Source organism: Notechis scutatus, chromosome 8 (assembly GCF_049901735.1).
Source record: "Notechis scutatus isolate UNSWTSFEM ecotype Mainland chromosome 8, rNotScu1.2, whole genome shotgun sequence".
In the NCBI taxonomy this organism is placed as follows: domain Eukaryota; kingdom Metazoa; phylum Chordata; class Lepidosauria; order Squamata; family Elapidae; genus Notechis; species Notechis scutatus.
The window spans coordinates 17,743,336-17,758,966 of record NC_142016.1 but is presented as its reverse complement, the minus strand read 5'-3'; the positions used below and the strand labels follow the sequence as shown (position 1 = coordinate 17,758,966).

The 15,631-nt window shown below is 42.5% G+C and overlaps 1 protein-coding gene across 2 annotated transcripts; it reads left to right on the top strand.

Moving 5' to 3' along the window:
• Window positions 1-3,325: 3,325 nt before the first annotated feature.
• Window positions 3,326-15,284, top strand: LIN37 (lin-37 DREAM MuvB core complex component). Of its 2 annotated transcripts, XM_087970880.1 has the most exons (10): window positions 3,332-3,544; window positions 4,411-4,476; window positions 4,753-4,828; window positions 6,569-6,619; window positions 7,310-7,339; window positions 9,154-9,239; window positions 10,483-10,649; window positions 12,867-13,016; window positions 14,874-14,947; window positions 15,104-15,284. In XM_087970880.1, the coding sequence occupies exons 2-10, from the start codon at window positions 4,443-4,445 to the stop codon at window positions 15,183-15,185; spliced, it is 750 nt and encodes a 249-aa protein (XP_087827006.1). In that variant the 5' UTR covers window positions 3,332-3,544; window positions 4,411-4,442; the 3' UTR covers window positions 15,186-15,284. The 2 variants fall into 2 exon arrangements, with proteins under 2 accessions (XP_087827007.1, XP_087827006.1); XM_087970881.1 differs by lacking the exon at window positions 7,310-7,339 and having other exon boundaries at window positions 3,326-3,544.
• Window positions 15,285-15,631: the final 347 nt, after the last annotated feature.

Sequence of the window (15,631 nt, the reverse complement as noted above, 5' to 3'; positions counted from 1 at the left end):
TTATAAGAAAAGTCCAATTAAAGAAGAAGTCCATGAAGAGCAAATAGAACCAGATCAAGAGGAAATAATTGATCAAGAAGAGATATATAGTCAAGAACAGGAAATAAAGGAACGTCCACCTGTAAGTCCTGTTATACCTAGACGCACAACGCATATAACTAAACCACCTGAAAGATATCAGGCGAGTATTGTTTGCCAAGTAAATAAAGTTCCTACTAGCATAGATGAACTTAAGATGTATCCTGCTAAGGATCAGGTGAATTGCAAAAAGCAATGGAAAAAGAGTTAAATTCATTAAAGGAAATGAAGGTTTATGAAGAAACCAAATTACCTCCAGGAAAAAAATCCATTGGATGCAAATGGATATTTAAAGTAAAGACTGGAAATAATGGGAAAGTAATTTATAAGGCTAGGTTAGTAGCACAAGGATTTAACCAAAATGTATTTGATTATGATGAGGTTTTTGCACCAAATCTTAAGGCTACAACTTTAAGAGCTGCTCTAGTGTGGGCAGCTAAGAATAATTATATAGTTAACCATTTAGACGTAGAAACTGCATATCTACATGCACCATTGCAGCATACAATATATTTGAAAAAACCAATTGGTATAAATGATAATAAAGTAAATAGCAATGATTGTTGGAAACTCAAGAAGAGTTTATATGGATTGAAACAATCTGGCTATGAATGGAACCAATATATTGTGAAAGAATTAAACAATATAGGGTTTAAATCTGGTTTAGCAGATCCATGTATGTTTAAAAGAGAAAATAATGGAACGTGTCATTATTGTTATTATTTACAGATGATATTGCTTTGATTACTAAGACCAATAATGAAGCTACTGAGATTATTTCATTATTAGCCAAAAGGATAAAATTAAAGCATTTAGGTGAAATTAAAAAGTATCTAGGATTGACAATTAACAAAACCACAAAAGGATTTAAGATATCTCAAGAGGATAAAATTTGCCAATTAATTAAATTGTATAAAATGGAACTTTGTAAGCCTGCAAAGACTCCAATGAGTCAGGAAATTTGCAAAATGGATGCTCAAAGTCCCAAATTTGATAAGACCATATATCAATCTTTGATTGGTAGCTTATCATATATAAGCAATTGGTCTAGGCCAGATATAGCTTATAGTATTAATCAGCTGGCACGATATAATAATGATCCACATCAATGTCATTGACAAGCATTAAAGAGAATTTTAAGATATCTTAAAGGAACAATGCATCATGCATTGTATCTAGAGCCAAAAGGTGTTTTGAATCTTAGTGCCTATGCAGATGCAAGTTTTGCAACTGACATAAACACTAGAAAATCAACATCTGGGATGGTTATATTACTTGATAAGACTTTAATAGGGTGGAGGTCAATCAGACAACAGCATATTAGCTTGTCAAAGATGGAAGCAGAATTTTCATGTCTGTCATTACTATGCACTGACTTAATTCTGTACAAACAGTTATTATTAGACATGGGTATAACTGTTAAAGATTCTATTATTGTGTACGAGGACAACCAGGCAGCTATACAATTAGCTACTAATATTGCTGTAAAGACTAGATCAAAGCATACTGATTTAAGATACTTAAATGTTAGAGAATCTGTAAAAAATGGTCTAATTAAACTTGAGTACTGCATGACGGAAGAAAATATTGCAGACCAGTTTACAAAAGCACAAGGTGTTGTAAAATTTAAAGAGAGTTGTGACAATTATGATTTGAAAGTGTAAATGAATATATTATTGTAATATTTATTATTATTACCCAAAAGGGGAGAATGTTAGGGATAACATTGTTTTACCCTAACTGTTTTGGGTAAAGATAATAAAATGATGAATCATGGTTTGTCAGATAAAGTGTATGTGACTTTAAGCTAAAGGAATGTAATTAAGGGTGCAGCTGTAAAAGTACTATATAAGCAGCAAGGCTCTCTCTGGCTAGAAGATCCCTAATTACTGGCTGGCTTATTGAAGACTGCATTCTTGCTGAAACGGGGAGTGAAGAAGTGTGTTGATATTTCTCAACGGAGAGAAGATTGGACAGATTTATTGTAAGTGTACTGACATTGGCTATTCAACACGGACTTTGCAAATAGAGTATCCCTGACAAGACTTGACTGAAATTGATATATGACTACTGGACTGTTTACATGACTATGCTATAATTCTTAAATGGAATAAATTATATTTTTGATAGCACAAGCGTATCTGTATTTTTACTGCGTGTTAACTAAAAAGCTTATCTCACACATTTGCCTGTCTTCCTATCTGACTTCGCTGCACATTCTGTTTAGTTTGTTTTCCTTCACACCCGTTGGGGAATCCAGGCTTAACAATGACAATAAACTAAACTAAACTAAACCAACTTCTGCAAGAGTTTGATTCAGCACCACGCTACCAGAGGAAAAGTGGGGTGGGGAGAATCTAAGGGGCTGCCTGTCTATGAAGACATCCAGGCTATGGTTGTCCCAAAGGTGCTTTTTTCAAGAGGCAACTAGACTTTCTGATTTTTTTTCTTTGAAGACGTTTTGCTTCTCGTCCAAGAAACTTCTTCAGCTCTGACTGGAAAGCTTCTTCAAGTCAGAGTTGAAGAAGCTTCTTGAATGAGAAGCGAAATGTCTTCAAAGAAAAAACAGGAAGTCCAGTTGCCTCTTGAAAAAAAAAAGCACCTTTGGGACTAAGGGGCTGCCACAAAGAAGAGGGGCTTAACCGATTCTCCAAAGAACTAGAAAGCTGGACAAGAAGCAATGGGTGGAAACTAATCAAGGAGAGAAGGAACTTAGAACTAAGGAGAAATTTCTTGACAGTGAGACCAATTAATCAGTGGAACGACTTGCCTCTAGAAGTTGTAAATGCTCCAACACTGGAGGTTTTTAAGAAGAGTTTGGACAACCACTTGTCTGAAATGTTATAAGGTCGACTACTTGAGCAGGGGGTTGGACTAGAAGACCTCCAAGTTCCCTTCCAACTTTGTTATTTTGCTATTCTGTTAAGATGACAACCTCCACAAGTCTTAAAGCTGTCAAGTTTGAAGACCCCTGCCATAGATTGAAGGAATTCAATCTTTTTTTTCCATTTTTCTTTTGGGTGTTACTTTAAGGCAGGGATCTCCAAACTTGGCAACTTTTGAGACCTGTGGACAAAGGAAAAAAAATCGTAGTTGTTGTCTATGGCTCACACGAGTGTCATCCTTGCACAAGAGGCGCTGTTTCTATTCGCAAAGGGGTGAGTGGGTGGGTGTGTGAATGGGTGGGAGGAAAAACAGCCTCGGTCACTGGGTGGAATCGCTCTGCCTACAATTCCCAGCATGCAATGCACCAGAGGCGGTTTTTCTGCATTCGTGCGAACGGGAAAGTGATCCAGAAGAAGCAGGTTTTCGTTGGACGGGTCTGTGGGGGTTGCACGCGGGCAAAGCTAGGAAAGGAAGCGAGCCAGCCAAGCAGAGAGCCGACAGCAAGGCTAACCGCGATCCCCTCCAGAAGGATTGGGCTTGGATCTGATCCTGGAGCTGGAACCGCTCCTTTCCACCAAAAGTAAGAGGAGGCAGGGAAGGGGGGGAGTGCCCGCTCTTGGGCTGTGGTTGTGGGATCGGGTAAGAGGGAGATAGGGGTCTGCTGTAGAGATGCAACCGATCCGCCTGAGCCTCTGCTTAATCCGAGCTGCGAAGTAGCGATTCCCCCAAAAGGAGGAAAATAAAATGTTGCAAGAGGGAGAATTGATCGGGATGCAATCAATTCCGATTGCATAGAGCAGAGGTCTCCAAACTTGGCAACTTTGAGACTTGTGGACTTCAACTCCCAGAATTCCTCAGCCAGCCATGCTGGCTGGGGAATTCTGGGAGTTGAAATCCACAAGTCTCAAAGTTGCCAAGTTAGAACAAGCACTGGAAAAAGTGACTTATGACCATTTTTCACACTTATGACCATTGCAGCATCTCCATGATCCCATGATCAAAATTTGGTTGCTTGGTAACGGCATGTATTTAAGGCAGTTGCATTATCCAGGGGCCACGTGGTCCCCATGTTGTAACCTTCTCAGATGGCTTCTGACAAGCGCAGTCAGTGGAAAAGCCAGATTTGCTTAGTGACTGTATGATTCACTTAACAACTGCAGTGATTTGCTTAACAACTATGGCAAAAAGCTTGGAAAATTTGGGCAAAATTCATTTAACAACTGAAAATTTTGGTCTGGATTGTGGTCGTAAGTCAAAGACTACCTGTCATCCCAGAATCTTGAAAACTGATCCAAGTTTGTTCGTTCTTATATTAAGCAAAATCAAGGTGGGGTTGAGTTTCTTTGTCTTTCTTCCCTTTATTTTTGGATTCTATCGTCTTTTGTGGTTGTGTGATGCCTTATCCAAAGTGAAAATGTGAATTTGAGGTGTTTTTTTTCCCCCCAGCTCTTTACTGCAGGGAATTGGTTCTCAAAAACATGTTACAAACCAAAGTCAAAACAGAAAAACCAGGTAAGATGCTTCAGGAATGTTCTGCTATAAAAATTCAAGGATTTGAATTTTATCCAACCTTGTCTCTCCCATTCCTATGCTTCAGTTTGGATTGCGTTAAAAGTAAACGTTATTTAGCTTTTTAAGAGAGTAATTCACAAACCTTTGGGGGGAATTTCCTAGACCTGAAAAGAAAAAAACAGGCGACTTTATTGTTAACTTAAAAAAAAAAAAAAGAAACGTCATGAATTCCTCTCATTGCTTTATGCTAGAGTAACAAACTCTCGTCATCCTCAGATCTCGAGACGGCCAATGCTCGAAACCGTCTTGATGCTGTCCTACAGTGTCTGCTGGAGAAAACTGATGTTGACAGGTAAGGGAAAGGTTCCCCTCGCACATAGGTGCTAGTCGTTTCTGGCTCTAGGGGGTGATGCTCATCTCCGTTACAAAGCCGAAAAGCCAGTGTTGTCCGAAAACGTCTCTGTGGTCATGTGGCCGGCATGACTAAACACCGAAGGTGCATGGAACGCTGTTACCTTCCCACCAAAGTGGTCCCTATTTTTCTACTTGCATTTTTACATGCTTTCGAACTGCTAGGTTGGCAGAAGTTCAGCAAGTCAGTTCTGAGCACTGGGAACGAATCTGAAACCCCTCCGTTGATATTTGAAAGGTGCTAAAACAGTTGAGTGGGCCATTTTTGCTTTTTACTGCTGAACATTTCCTAAATGTTCATCTGCAAGATGCATCAGGATTATAATTTCCAGAATTCCTTGCCAATGTGGCCAAAGTCCCAGCACATCTGATGAGTTAGGGTAGAATATTCCAAACAGCAGAACTCAAGAGCTTGAGGTGCCAAAAACGGGGTTTTTCAACTAAAGAACTAGTTTCAACATATTAGTTCATTTTCTGAATCAACTTAGCCAAGCTTGATTGGCTAAGCCCATGAACAGACAACCTGTGAACATTACTAGAGATTACCACTAGAGATAGTCCTCAACATACGACCGTAATGGAACCTGCCCATTGCAGTTGTAAAATGGGTCTGTTGTGATTTTTTAAAAACAGTTTTTGCAATTGTAAAGTGAGCACCATGATCAATGGTTCACTGTGGTCATAGCGTTGCCCAAAAACAGCAGTGCCGTTTTTTAGCAGCATTTTTGTGAAATGGGGCCATGTGATCATGGGACGCCTCAAATGGTCATAAATGCGAACGTATTGCTGAGTGCTCAAAGTTTGGTCATGTGATTGTGAAAGGGAGCCATTTGAACTTCGAATCCGGTTTGTAAGTCCCCTTTATTGGGTTGTACATAACTTCGAAGAGTTGCTAAGTGATCAGTTGTAAGTTGAGGAACACTGGGTATCGCTGCACCCAGTATTATATAGATATAGGTACTCTACTACAACTCCAGTATCCGTAGGAAGCATGGCCAATGATGAGTGATGCTGGGAGTTGTAGTAGAGTAAGGCTGGGCGTGCCAGGGGTTTCCTGTCTTGGGTTAAAGATTCTTGCAAATATTTTCCTATTGTAACCAGCCTGTCAATCTCTCATTTCTCACGAGGCCGTTGTCAGGAAGAACCCCCCAAGGGTAGGGTTGGAAATGATGGTTGGGTTGAATAGGAAAGTAGATAAAGACCCAAGGAAAGAGTATGGGAGGCAAGTCAAAAAGAGAAGAAGTGAAATTTCCAAGAGGATAAGAGACGATGGATAGGAAGGATTTTTATTAAAAAAAACAATTGGCTGTTAATAATTAGAATAGATGAAAAAATTAGAAATAGGGTGAATATTGATACACATATTTTTACTTAACATGTCTAAAGTGAATGTTAGAGGATAAGATCAGACTTTGAAAGAGGATCTTTGCTCAATAATTATGCTATTACTTTTAGAAGGCTGTAGCAAATATTGAACAATTGAAAAAGGAAGGATTATGTGTTAATACTGATATGTATAATAACATTAATTATGTAAGTTTGATTAATATGGTAATTTTTATCTGTATCAATACTATTTTGGTACCAAAACGAATAATACTCAGACTCAGAACCCCCAAGGGAACATTCATGTTTTGGACAAAGCCAATTACATTTCTTTTTCTTTTCTGATTCATCTCAGGGATCAAATGGAAGAGGACCCTGGAAAGACGTCATCAGATACGCTCAGCAAGTAAGGAGCAGCCATAATGTTCAACCTTCTCCTTTATCTTTGCACTTTGGCCTGCCTCAAGTCATTAGCTGAATTCTGGCAGAGAAAGGGGTTTGGTTATTTTTTAGAGAAGCTCGCCATGTTCATATGTCAGTCAGGCATTGAGATGATTGGCGTATGTCTTCTCGGCGTCTCTGAAATCCTTTGCTTTGCTCTTCTTTCAGAAGTACCCGAGAGGCATTTGAGAAGTGGGTTGAAAAATCTTTTATCTTCCCCAAGCAACCTCCAACTTTTAGCATCCCCTACAACAACCAGCAATATATCTATCTAATTGTCCTTCTTTCTGCTTGCTTGATTTTGAAGCTTTTTCAAAATGACGCATTAAAAAAAGTATATATAATATTTTTACACCTATTTATAATATTCACGATTACCAGACTTTCAAAAAAAGAGGCATTACTCGTGGTCTGGGACAGCAGACCCCAAAGAGCTGAGGAATTTATATCCTTCCGGGTGTACCTGGACTACGATTCCCAGCATTCATGGGAAGCGTAGTCCAACAATATCTGGAGGCTACAGATTTCCTTCCCTGCTCCAGTCTATAGACTTGCTAACCCTGCTGAGAACCAACTTCCTAGAAAAGCGATTTTCTTTCTGGTGGGGCTGTTGCCTGCTAGGTATTTCCTAACCTCTCTTGCTTTGCGGTTGCAGGGACCCTTCTCCTATTGCTACAGGAAAGAGGTATGGTTCTTAGCACTGTCCTTCTTGCCTACTGATGACCACAGAGTGGGAGAATTTAGAAAGTTTTCTTACTGAGTTCAACTGAAGATCTAAAGGGGGGGAAAAAATCACGCAAGTGTGTGGCACAGAATTCTGCAGCCTGGTTCACACGTAATTGTGTTGAATGCCATCAGGGTCTGATTCTCACATTGTTTTCAATGCTGGTTTTGTTTTGGGATTCCTCCCTGGCAGTTCTCGCAGCCAAAGAGACAAGCAAAAGGAGTGGCTTGTTGTTGTTGTTTTTTAGTTGTGGGAATGAGTGCAGCCAATGCATTCTGTTCTCTCCCTTGCAACAGCATTTGGAATTCAGAGCTTTCTTGAGAACAGCCTTCTCAAAAGCAATACCCCTATCTCTGCTCAATTTTAAGGTGCCTCCAGCTGCAACTGTGACCGGAGACACTACAAAAAAGTTTATAGTTTCTTACGATCCGTTTGCGGGGTTTTCAGTTTTGCTCATTGCAGCCCAGAAAACTTTGGAAGGGGCATGGCCTAGAAATACTTTTAATGAATATGCAAACCAGCAACTGACTTGTAGCTCTTGCTGCATTTGGATTTTTAAAAGCTGATCGCAAACAGGAAGGAGAGCAATTTGGATGCTCAGTAACCCATTTCCCATGACCCTTGGGTTGATTGTGTTATCTATTCAAAATATAGATGTTTTATACTATATGAAGTAATAAATAGGCTGGAGCAAAAAAAATTGTATAATTGCCCTGGCACAATTAAGACGTACTTCTAGGCGGACAACAAGCCAGCTCAGAATGATGAAAGGACAGAAGCTAGCTTTAAACTTTTGCCACTGCTGTGATCTGAGCTAGATCCCATTACCCTAGCATGCTTGCTGTTCCCAGTGGGATCCAAATTCCATCACATGTCTAAAATAGGTGTGTCCAATCCACAGGCCACATGCGGCCCTGGACATCTAGTAATGTGGCCCCACGAGATTGTAAACTTTTAACATCATTATATGTGTTTATATTCATGAACTAAATTATACATTTTATATAAGGCCCAGGTAAACCAAAAGGTTGGGCATGGCTGGTCTAAAGGAAAACAGGTGTACACATTTTTCTTCAGAGCCAAGCTGACTTGTCTAGATCAAGAAAAAAAAAAACAGCATGCAAAAGAACTAAGAAGTTGCAGATTCGTACACTTTGTGGATACACTATGACTTGGTTTCCAATCATCGTATATGATAGCCGTGGTGGTGCAGTGGTTAGAATGCAGTACTGCAAGCTGCTTCTGCCGGCTGCCTGCAATTTGGCAGTTCAAATCTCACCAGGCTCAAGGTTGATTCAGCCTTCCTTCCTTCCAAGGTGGGTAAAATGAGGACCCAGATTGTTGGGGGCAACAGGCCGACTCTGTAAACCGCTTAGAGAGGGCTGTAAAAGCACTGTGAAGTGGTTTATAAGTCTATGTGCCACGTGCTACTGTTCCAAATGCCAGTGTTCAGAGTCATGGAACCCTAATGCAGGAAGGGATGGTTAAGCCCAACTTCCTGCCCAGTGCAGGAATCCCAATTAAGCCTCCTTCACAAAAGGCGACTAGCCTCCTTAAAAAACAGAAACAAAGCTTAATGTCTTCTCCATTCATTCCGGGTGTTCCAGCTGTCTTGTCCCAGGACCCTTATGAGATCCTTCCATCAGGTTCTTCAGAGCCCGTGGAAGGAGTCATAATAGAGTTGGATGACATTCTCAGCAGTCTCACCGTTCCCCTCTGCTCAGTGCAAAACCTCCGGTTACTTGCATCACTCTCTGATGCTTTTGTGTCCTCAGGCCTTCCACCCGATTCTCCCATCACCGTCGGAAGAAGAGGAAAGAGATGGACGACGGACTCACTGAAGGGGGACCACAAAAGCAGAGTGAGTGGAAACATCAGAGCTGCCTTGGGGACACTTGAGCCAAATCATTGATTCTGGGCAGGGGTGAGCTGCTACCGGTTTGCCCCGGTTTGAGCAAACCGGTAGCTAATTTTATCGTTTTTAATTACCGGTTCAGTGAACTGGTAAATCTCACCCTTGCTGGTCCAGCCCACCCTGCCCCTCTCAGGAGTCCCCAATGCGGCCAGTTTTGGATGCCAGGTAAGTACAGGGCCCGCGCAGAGGTTCTGGGAGGGTGAAAAATGGGCCCCCGGGAGGCTCTGGAAGGCTGAAAACAGGCTCGTTTCAAGCCTCCGGAGGCTGGGGAGGCTGTTTTCACCCTCTCAGAGACTCAAGGAAAGTGTGATGACCCAGGGTGGGATACAGAACAAACACAGTCACAGAAAACAGGTGAAGCCCCTTTTATTCCTTCACTTTGCTTCCAAGCTCCAAATATTCCTGACAGAAGGCAAAAAACTCCCACACAAACAGTTACAAGAAGAAGGGAAAAAGCAACACAAACCAGGCAAGATATGGGCTGGAGGACGTCCACAGATAACAGAACACACACTGGGAAGGACGCCAAACTCAGAGAGGAACTATAAACTAGAGATATTTACATGCTTTGTTTCCAGCGTTCGCCAGGACGCAGGTCCATCCTCTTATCCAGTTGTCACAGCTGCAGCCCATGAAGAGGATCAAGGCCTTCTCCTCCCAAGGAGACCACGTCTCTCCCTTACCCTCTCCTCCCTGCATGCCCTAGGGTGAAGAGGGGATGGGCCTGGGTCCTCCTCTGACTGCCCAGCCGGCCTCTGCCCTTCCCCAGCCTCCTCCACAACCTCTGGAGCCACACTTCCACTCCCTGTGTCGCCTGTTCCTCCTTTCCCTCAGAGTCAGTCTCCACCAGGGACATGACAGAAAGCCTCTGGAGCCCAGGGAGGGCGAAACACCCACCCACCCACGCACACACACACCATGGTGCAGGAAGCCGACTAGGCCACGCCCACAACCAGGCAGAGAACTGGTTGCTGAAATTTTTGAAGCCCACCCCTGATTCTGCGGAAGAGTTAAACTGCTGACCTTAGGGATGCAAAGCTTAGGTTTTGCTGCTGAATGATGACCCCCACCTACCACATCCCTTCTCCCCTATTCTCAAGCCACCTTCGATTTCATCCAGCATCATCCAGCTCTGATTTAAGACCTGCCTCTTAATTTATTTCTTTGTAATGCATCTTTATCCTTGCAGACACCTACATCATCAAGCTGTTTGATCGAAGTGTAGACCTGGCCCAGTTCTCCGAGAACACCCCACTCTACCCCATCTGCCGAGCTTGGATGCGGAATAGTCCCATGGTGAGGGAACAGGAGCGATCTCCCAGCCCAAACCTGCCCACCCTGCTTGAAGATGAAGAGGTACAGTACAGGATTCTCCAGTCTGGCTTCTAGTGGGGGGGGGGGAGTCTTTTCATTGGTCAAACAAAAGCCGAGTTTACTGCTTTCCACAAATTTTTCTCTGGGGGATTAAAATGTATTGCGTGCCTTTCACTCCATGACTCACACAATTGAGGAGGTCAGGCCAGTACATATGTGATCCAAATGAAGTCTGGATCTGACCTGGGACCTTTTATGCACACAAGTTCTTTACCCGTGTGGCATCTTGTGTAGGTAGTTCTTGTTAAGTGACCATCTGCAGTTATGTGATGAAAAAGGAACTTTATGACCCCACAGTCCTCCTCTTCCTCCTCCTCCTCCTCCTCCTCCTTGAAAAGCCCATTCCCTTCTAGCACTCATGATGTTCCCTAGTTCAGTAATGAAACACCTGCAAGAAAACAGCCAGTCTTCTTCTTCTTCTTCTTCTTCTTCTTCTTCTTCTTCTTCTTCTTCTTCTTCTTCTTCTTCTTCTTCTTCTTCTTCTTCTTCTTCTTCTTCTTCTTCTTCTTCTTCTTCTTCTTCTTCTTCTTCTTCTTCTCCTCCTCCTCCTCCTCTTCCTCCTCCTCCTCCTCCTCCTCCTCCTCCTCCTCCTCTCCTCCTCCTCCTCCTCCCCTCCTCCTCCTCCTCCTCCTCCTCTTCTTCTTCTTCTTCTTCTTCTTCTTCCTTCCTCCTCCTCCTCCTCCTCCTCCTCCTCCTCCTCTTCATCTTCTTCCTCCCTCCTCCTCCTCTTCTCCTCCTCCTCTTCTTCCCTCCTCCTCCTCCTCTGTCTTCTTCTTCCTCCTCCCTCTTCCTCCCCCTCTTCTCCTCCTCCTTCCCCCTTCTTCTCTCCTCTCCTCCTCCTCCTCCTCTTCTTCTTCTACTACTGACCTTCTTAGGTCTGTAAAGCAAAGCAAAGCAGAAACAAGATCATAAGCACAGTTGTGGTTTCACTTAGCACTTGCTTAATGACCGAGTTGCTGGTCCCAACCGATGTTGCTAAATGAGGACTACCTTTTAAGTTCCTTAAGCTTATAGCTTCCAGAATTCCCAGCCTGTGGGATACCGGGCCAATGTAGATTGAGCAAAACTTTGCATTCCAGCAGATCAGATCCAGATCTATCCTACGTTCTCCTCTGTGTAAAATGAAAAAGATGGACAGGCCTGTCCTAGATTCTGAAGATTGGTTCAACCCAATGTCTAAATGCGAGCCTCAAAAGTGAAGGATGTCTCAGAACCACATCTCCACCAACCTGATCATTAGCTGTTCTGGCTGATAGTGCAACTCATTGCCAAATTTAGACTCACGGCATCTTCTCCATCCCTCTCACCTAAATAAGGGCTGCAGACATTTCAGGTTAGACTGGGTTGTTCAAACTTTGCCAACCATACTCTAGAAGTCTTTGGAGTTTGAAACATGTGTGTTTACACTCCGGGCACAGAGCGATTCTGAAATAGTCGCTACAGCAGCACTACTTCTAGGTTGGCCTCAGAGAGCTGGGCCGAGTCTACGCTTTCAAATTCAGAAGAGAAAATTTGAAGTTTAGAGCAGAGGTTTCCAACCTTGGCAACTTTTAAGACTTGTGGAGTTCAACTCCCAGAATTACTCAGCCAGCTGCCTGAGGAGTTGAAGTCCACAAGTCTTAAAAGTTGCCAAGGTTGGAGACCCCTGGTTTAGAGCATTTCAGATTCAAAACGTATGCGATAATGCAGCTTTAGAATAGAATGACAGAGTTGGAAGGGGCCTTGGAGGTCTTCTAGTCCAGCCCCCTGCTTAGGCAGAAAACCCTACAGCATTTCAGACAAATGGTTATCCAATCTCTCCTTAAAAACTTCCAGTGTTGGAGCATTTACAACTTCTGGAGGCAAGTTGTTCCACTGATTAATTGTTTAATTGTCAAGAAATATACTGTGTATACCAGGGGTGTCCAACCTTGGCACATTGAGTTAGCTCAGAGGTCTCTGAACTTGGCAACTTTAAGACTGGTGGACTTCAACTCCCAGAATTCCTCAGCCAGCTTTGCTGGCTGAGGAATTCTGGGAGTTGAAGTCCACCAGTCTTAAAGTTGCCAAGGTTGGACACCCCTGATGTATACTGTAGTATAAATATACTTTTATATACTGTATTTCAAGAACAAGACTTCTGATTAAGGCTGCAAAAAGTTGAACCCATTTTTTTTGTCCTCAACTCGTCTTTCTTTCTCTTAAATTCTGGGATCCCAGGGTGTCGAAGTCTTAAATGGGAAGATTCAGGATGTCTACAAGCTACCATCGCCTATCCCTTGCCAGACAAATCCTGCCGGGGAACCCATTAACCTACGTATCCCATTCCCACCAGCGTCCAAAGAGGAAACAAAAGGAGCTGCTGAAACGGTCAGACCATCATGCAAATTAAGGGGGGGGATGGGGGGGGGTGAGAATAAATAGGTTGGATGGTAAAACAGCGAATGGTAGGGATTTTAATGACCTTTTCTCTTCTGAATCCCCTCTTATTAGCAAGACACGGGGCAGTATGCATCCGGATATTACTCTTAAGAGGACACTAGTATTTTGAATTTGAAATGTATTTTTAATTCTCTGGCCAGATGCACACAACATCATCTTCTTTTAACAACCCCATAATCCCCTGCAGGGTGGAATTTGGGCAACTGAAAGGAGCTAGCAGAATGTTTTAATGGCCGGATGCCTTTCCGGTTGCCAATGTGGAGTTTTGTGCAGCAGATATATTCTCAGTGTGCTCACGGAAAGAAATATCTGCCTCTACCTAGGATCGAACTCACAACCTCCTGATTGTGAGGCGAGAGCTCCACTTCTAGGCCACCGCCCCACTCCCAGATTCACACAACATGCCAAAACCTAAATCAAAGCTTTAAAAAAGGCATAGTTGCTATATCACATTCTATGAGCATTTAACTGGTTTGCTAAATTGTCTCCCATTTTCTGGGTTTCCACAGGGCATTGAGCCACAAACTAAAACATCCTGGATTCACACAATACAATAGATTATGCATGGGTATATACACACACACACACATACAATAACAGAATAACAATCCCCCAACCAAGCTTGGTTTGTTGTATCAATCAAACCACTATATTTTCAGCTGATTTGATTGTGTTGTGTGGAGAGAGTAGGCTTTTGTGCCAAGTTTGTCAGAGGGGAGGATTATTTCAGAATACTTTTCTCAGTTCAAGAGAGGAAAGGGTACTTAACAAGAAGTTTTAATTTAAAAGAACAGGAGGAACAGAAAACAGGAAGATGAATGAGTCAGAATGATGTAAGTGTAAACTTAAAAATGCAGCTAAAAACTGAAGTTGTGCCACCAACTAAATCAACAAAAGTAAAATAAACAGAAAAGGAATTTAGGATTGCAAGCTTCACAGACAGATAAGTTTCCAATTAATTTAGCAACCGCCATCCCATGCTCTTCTTAAATTCAACTCAGGAAGCTCAAACTGCCCAAGGAGCTGCTGATCCAGTTCTACAGAGGAATTATTGAGTCTATCATCTGCACCTCTATAACCGTCTGGTTTGGTTCTGCAACCCAACAAAATAGACACAGATTTCAGAAGATAATTAGGACTGTAGAAAAAACCATTACTACCAACCTGCTTTCAGTCGAGGACCTGTATACTGCACAAGTCAAAAAAGGGCTGTGAAAATATTTACACACCCCTCACATCCCTGAGATAAATTGTTACAACTCCTTCCCTCAAAACGACACTATAGAGCACTGCACACCAGAACAACTAGACACAAGGACAGTTTTCCCCCCGAAAGCCATCACTCTGCTAAACAAATAATTCCCTCAACACTGTTTAACTATTTACAAAATCTGCACTCCTGTTACTGTTAATCTTCTCATCACTCCTTATCACCCATCTCCCACTTGTGACTGTATGACTCTAACTTTGTCGCTTGTATCCTTATGATTTATATTGACTGTTTCCTAGTATGATTTGATTGCTTATTGAACCCTATGACTATCATTAAGTGTTGTACCTTATGATTCTTAAATGTATGTATCTCTTCTTTTATGTATACTGAGAGCATTTGCACCAAGACAAATTCCTTGTTTGTCCAATCACACTTGGCCAATAAAGAGTTCTATTCTATTCTTAAAATAAAAAAAAAATTGAAGGTGCTTGTTAGGACATTCATACAGTACCTTAGCTTTGAGCAAATGAATGATCTTGCCTATGTTTCCTCTCTCCCATAAACCCTCTCAGACTTCTGAAGCGGTCCCTTCAATGTCCACCCTCATCTACAAGAATATGGAGAGATGGAAGAAGATCCGACAAAGGTAAGGCTTGTGTAACAGAAAGCCAAACTCTGGGCCAGAGGGGGGAAATATCCAGTTATTGGCCCCATGCGAGAATCGCCATGTAGCAGGAAACAAATTGTGGGAAGGATAATGCAAAAATCCATGTGCGATGGTTGACTTGTGGCCTGTTTCCAGGTGGAAAGAAGCTTCGCAGAAGAACCAGTTGCGCTATGCTGAGAGCATGAAGATCCTTAAGGAGATGTATGAACGGCAATGAAGAGTGAGGGGTTTGTGTCTTTCTGGAATCCCTTGTCTTCTGGGCTAACGTGACTGCTCCTGAGTTTGTCTATCAATAAATGCAGCTTTCGTTTGCAGATTTTGTGAGGTTGTGGATTTTGTGAGGCTTGACTTCACAAGAAGACATACCAGGACAGTGGTATTCAACAGGTTCTAACCAGTTCTGGAGAACCGGTAGCAGAAATTTTGAGTAGTTCAGAGAACCGGCAAATCCCACCTCTGACTGGCCCACCCCCACCTATTCTCTGCTTCCCAAGTCCCAGCTGATTGGCTGGGTCTTCTTTGGTTGCCCTGCACAGGAGAACGGAGCTGGAAAGCAGGTTAGTGGGATGGGGAGGGAATGGAGATTTTACAGTATCCTACCGCTGCCATGCCCACAAATCCATACCACGCCCAAGCCACGCCTACAGAACCAATAGTAAAAAA

Bases quoted from the DNA above. Each gene is read 5' to 3' on its own strand.
- LIN37 (XM_087970880.1), top strand. From the start codon at position 4,443: ATGTTACAAACCAAAGTCAAAACAGAAAAACCAG. The intron at 13,017-14,873 runs GTCAGACCATCA...AAACCCTCTCAG, and splicing joins CAAAAGGAGCTGCTGAAACG to ACTTCTGAAGCGGTCCCTTC. The intron at 14,948-15,103 runs GTAAGGCTTGTG...GCCTGTTTCCAG, and splicing joins TGGAAGAAGATCCGACAAAG to GTGGAAAGAAGCTTCGCAGA.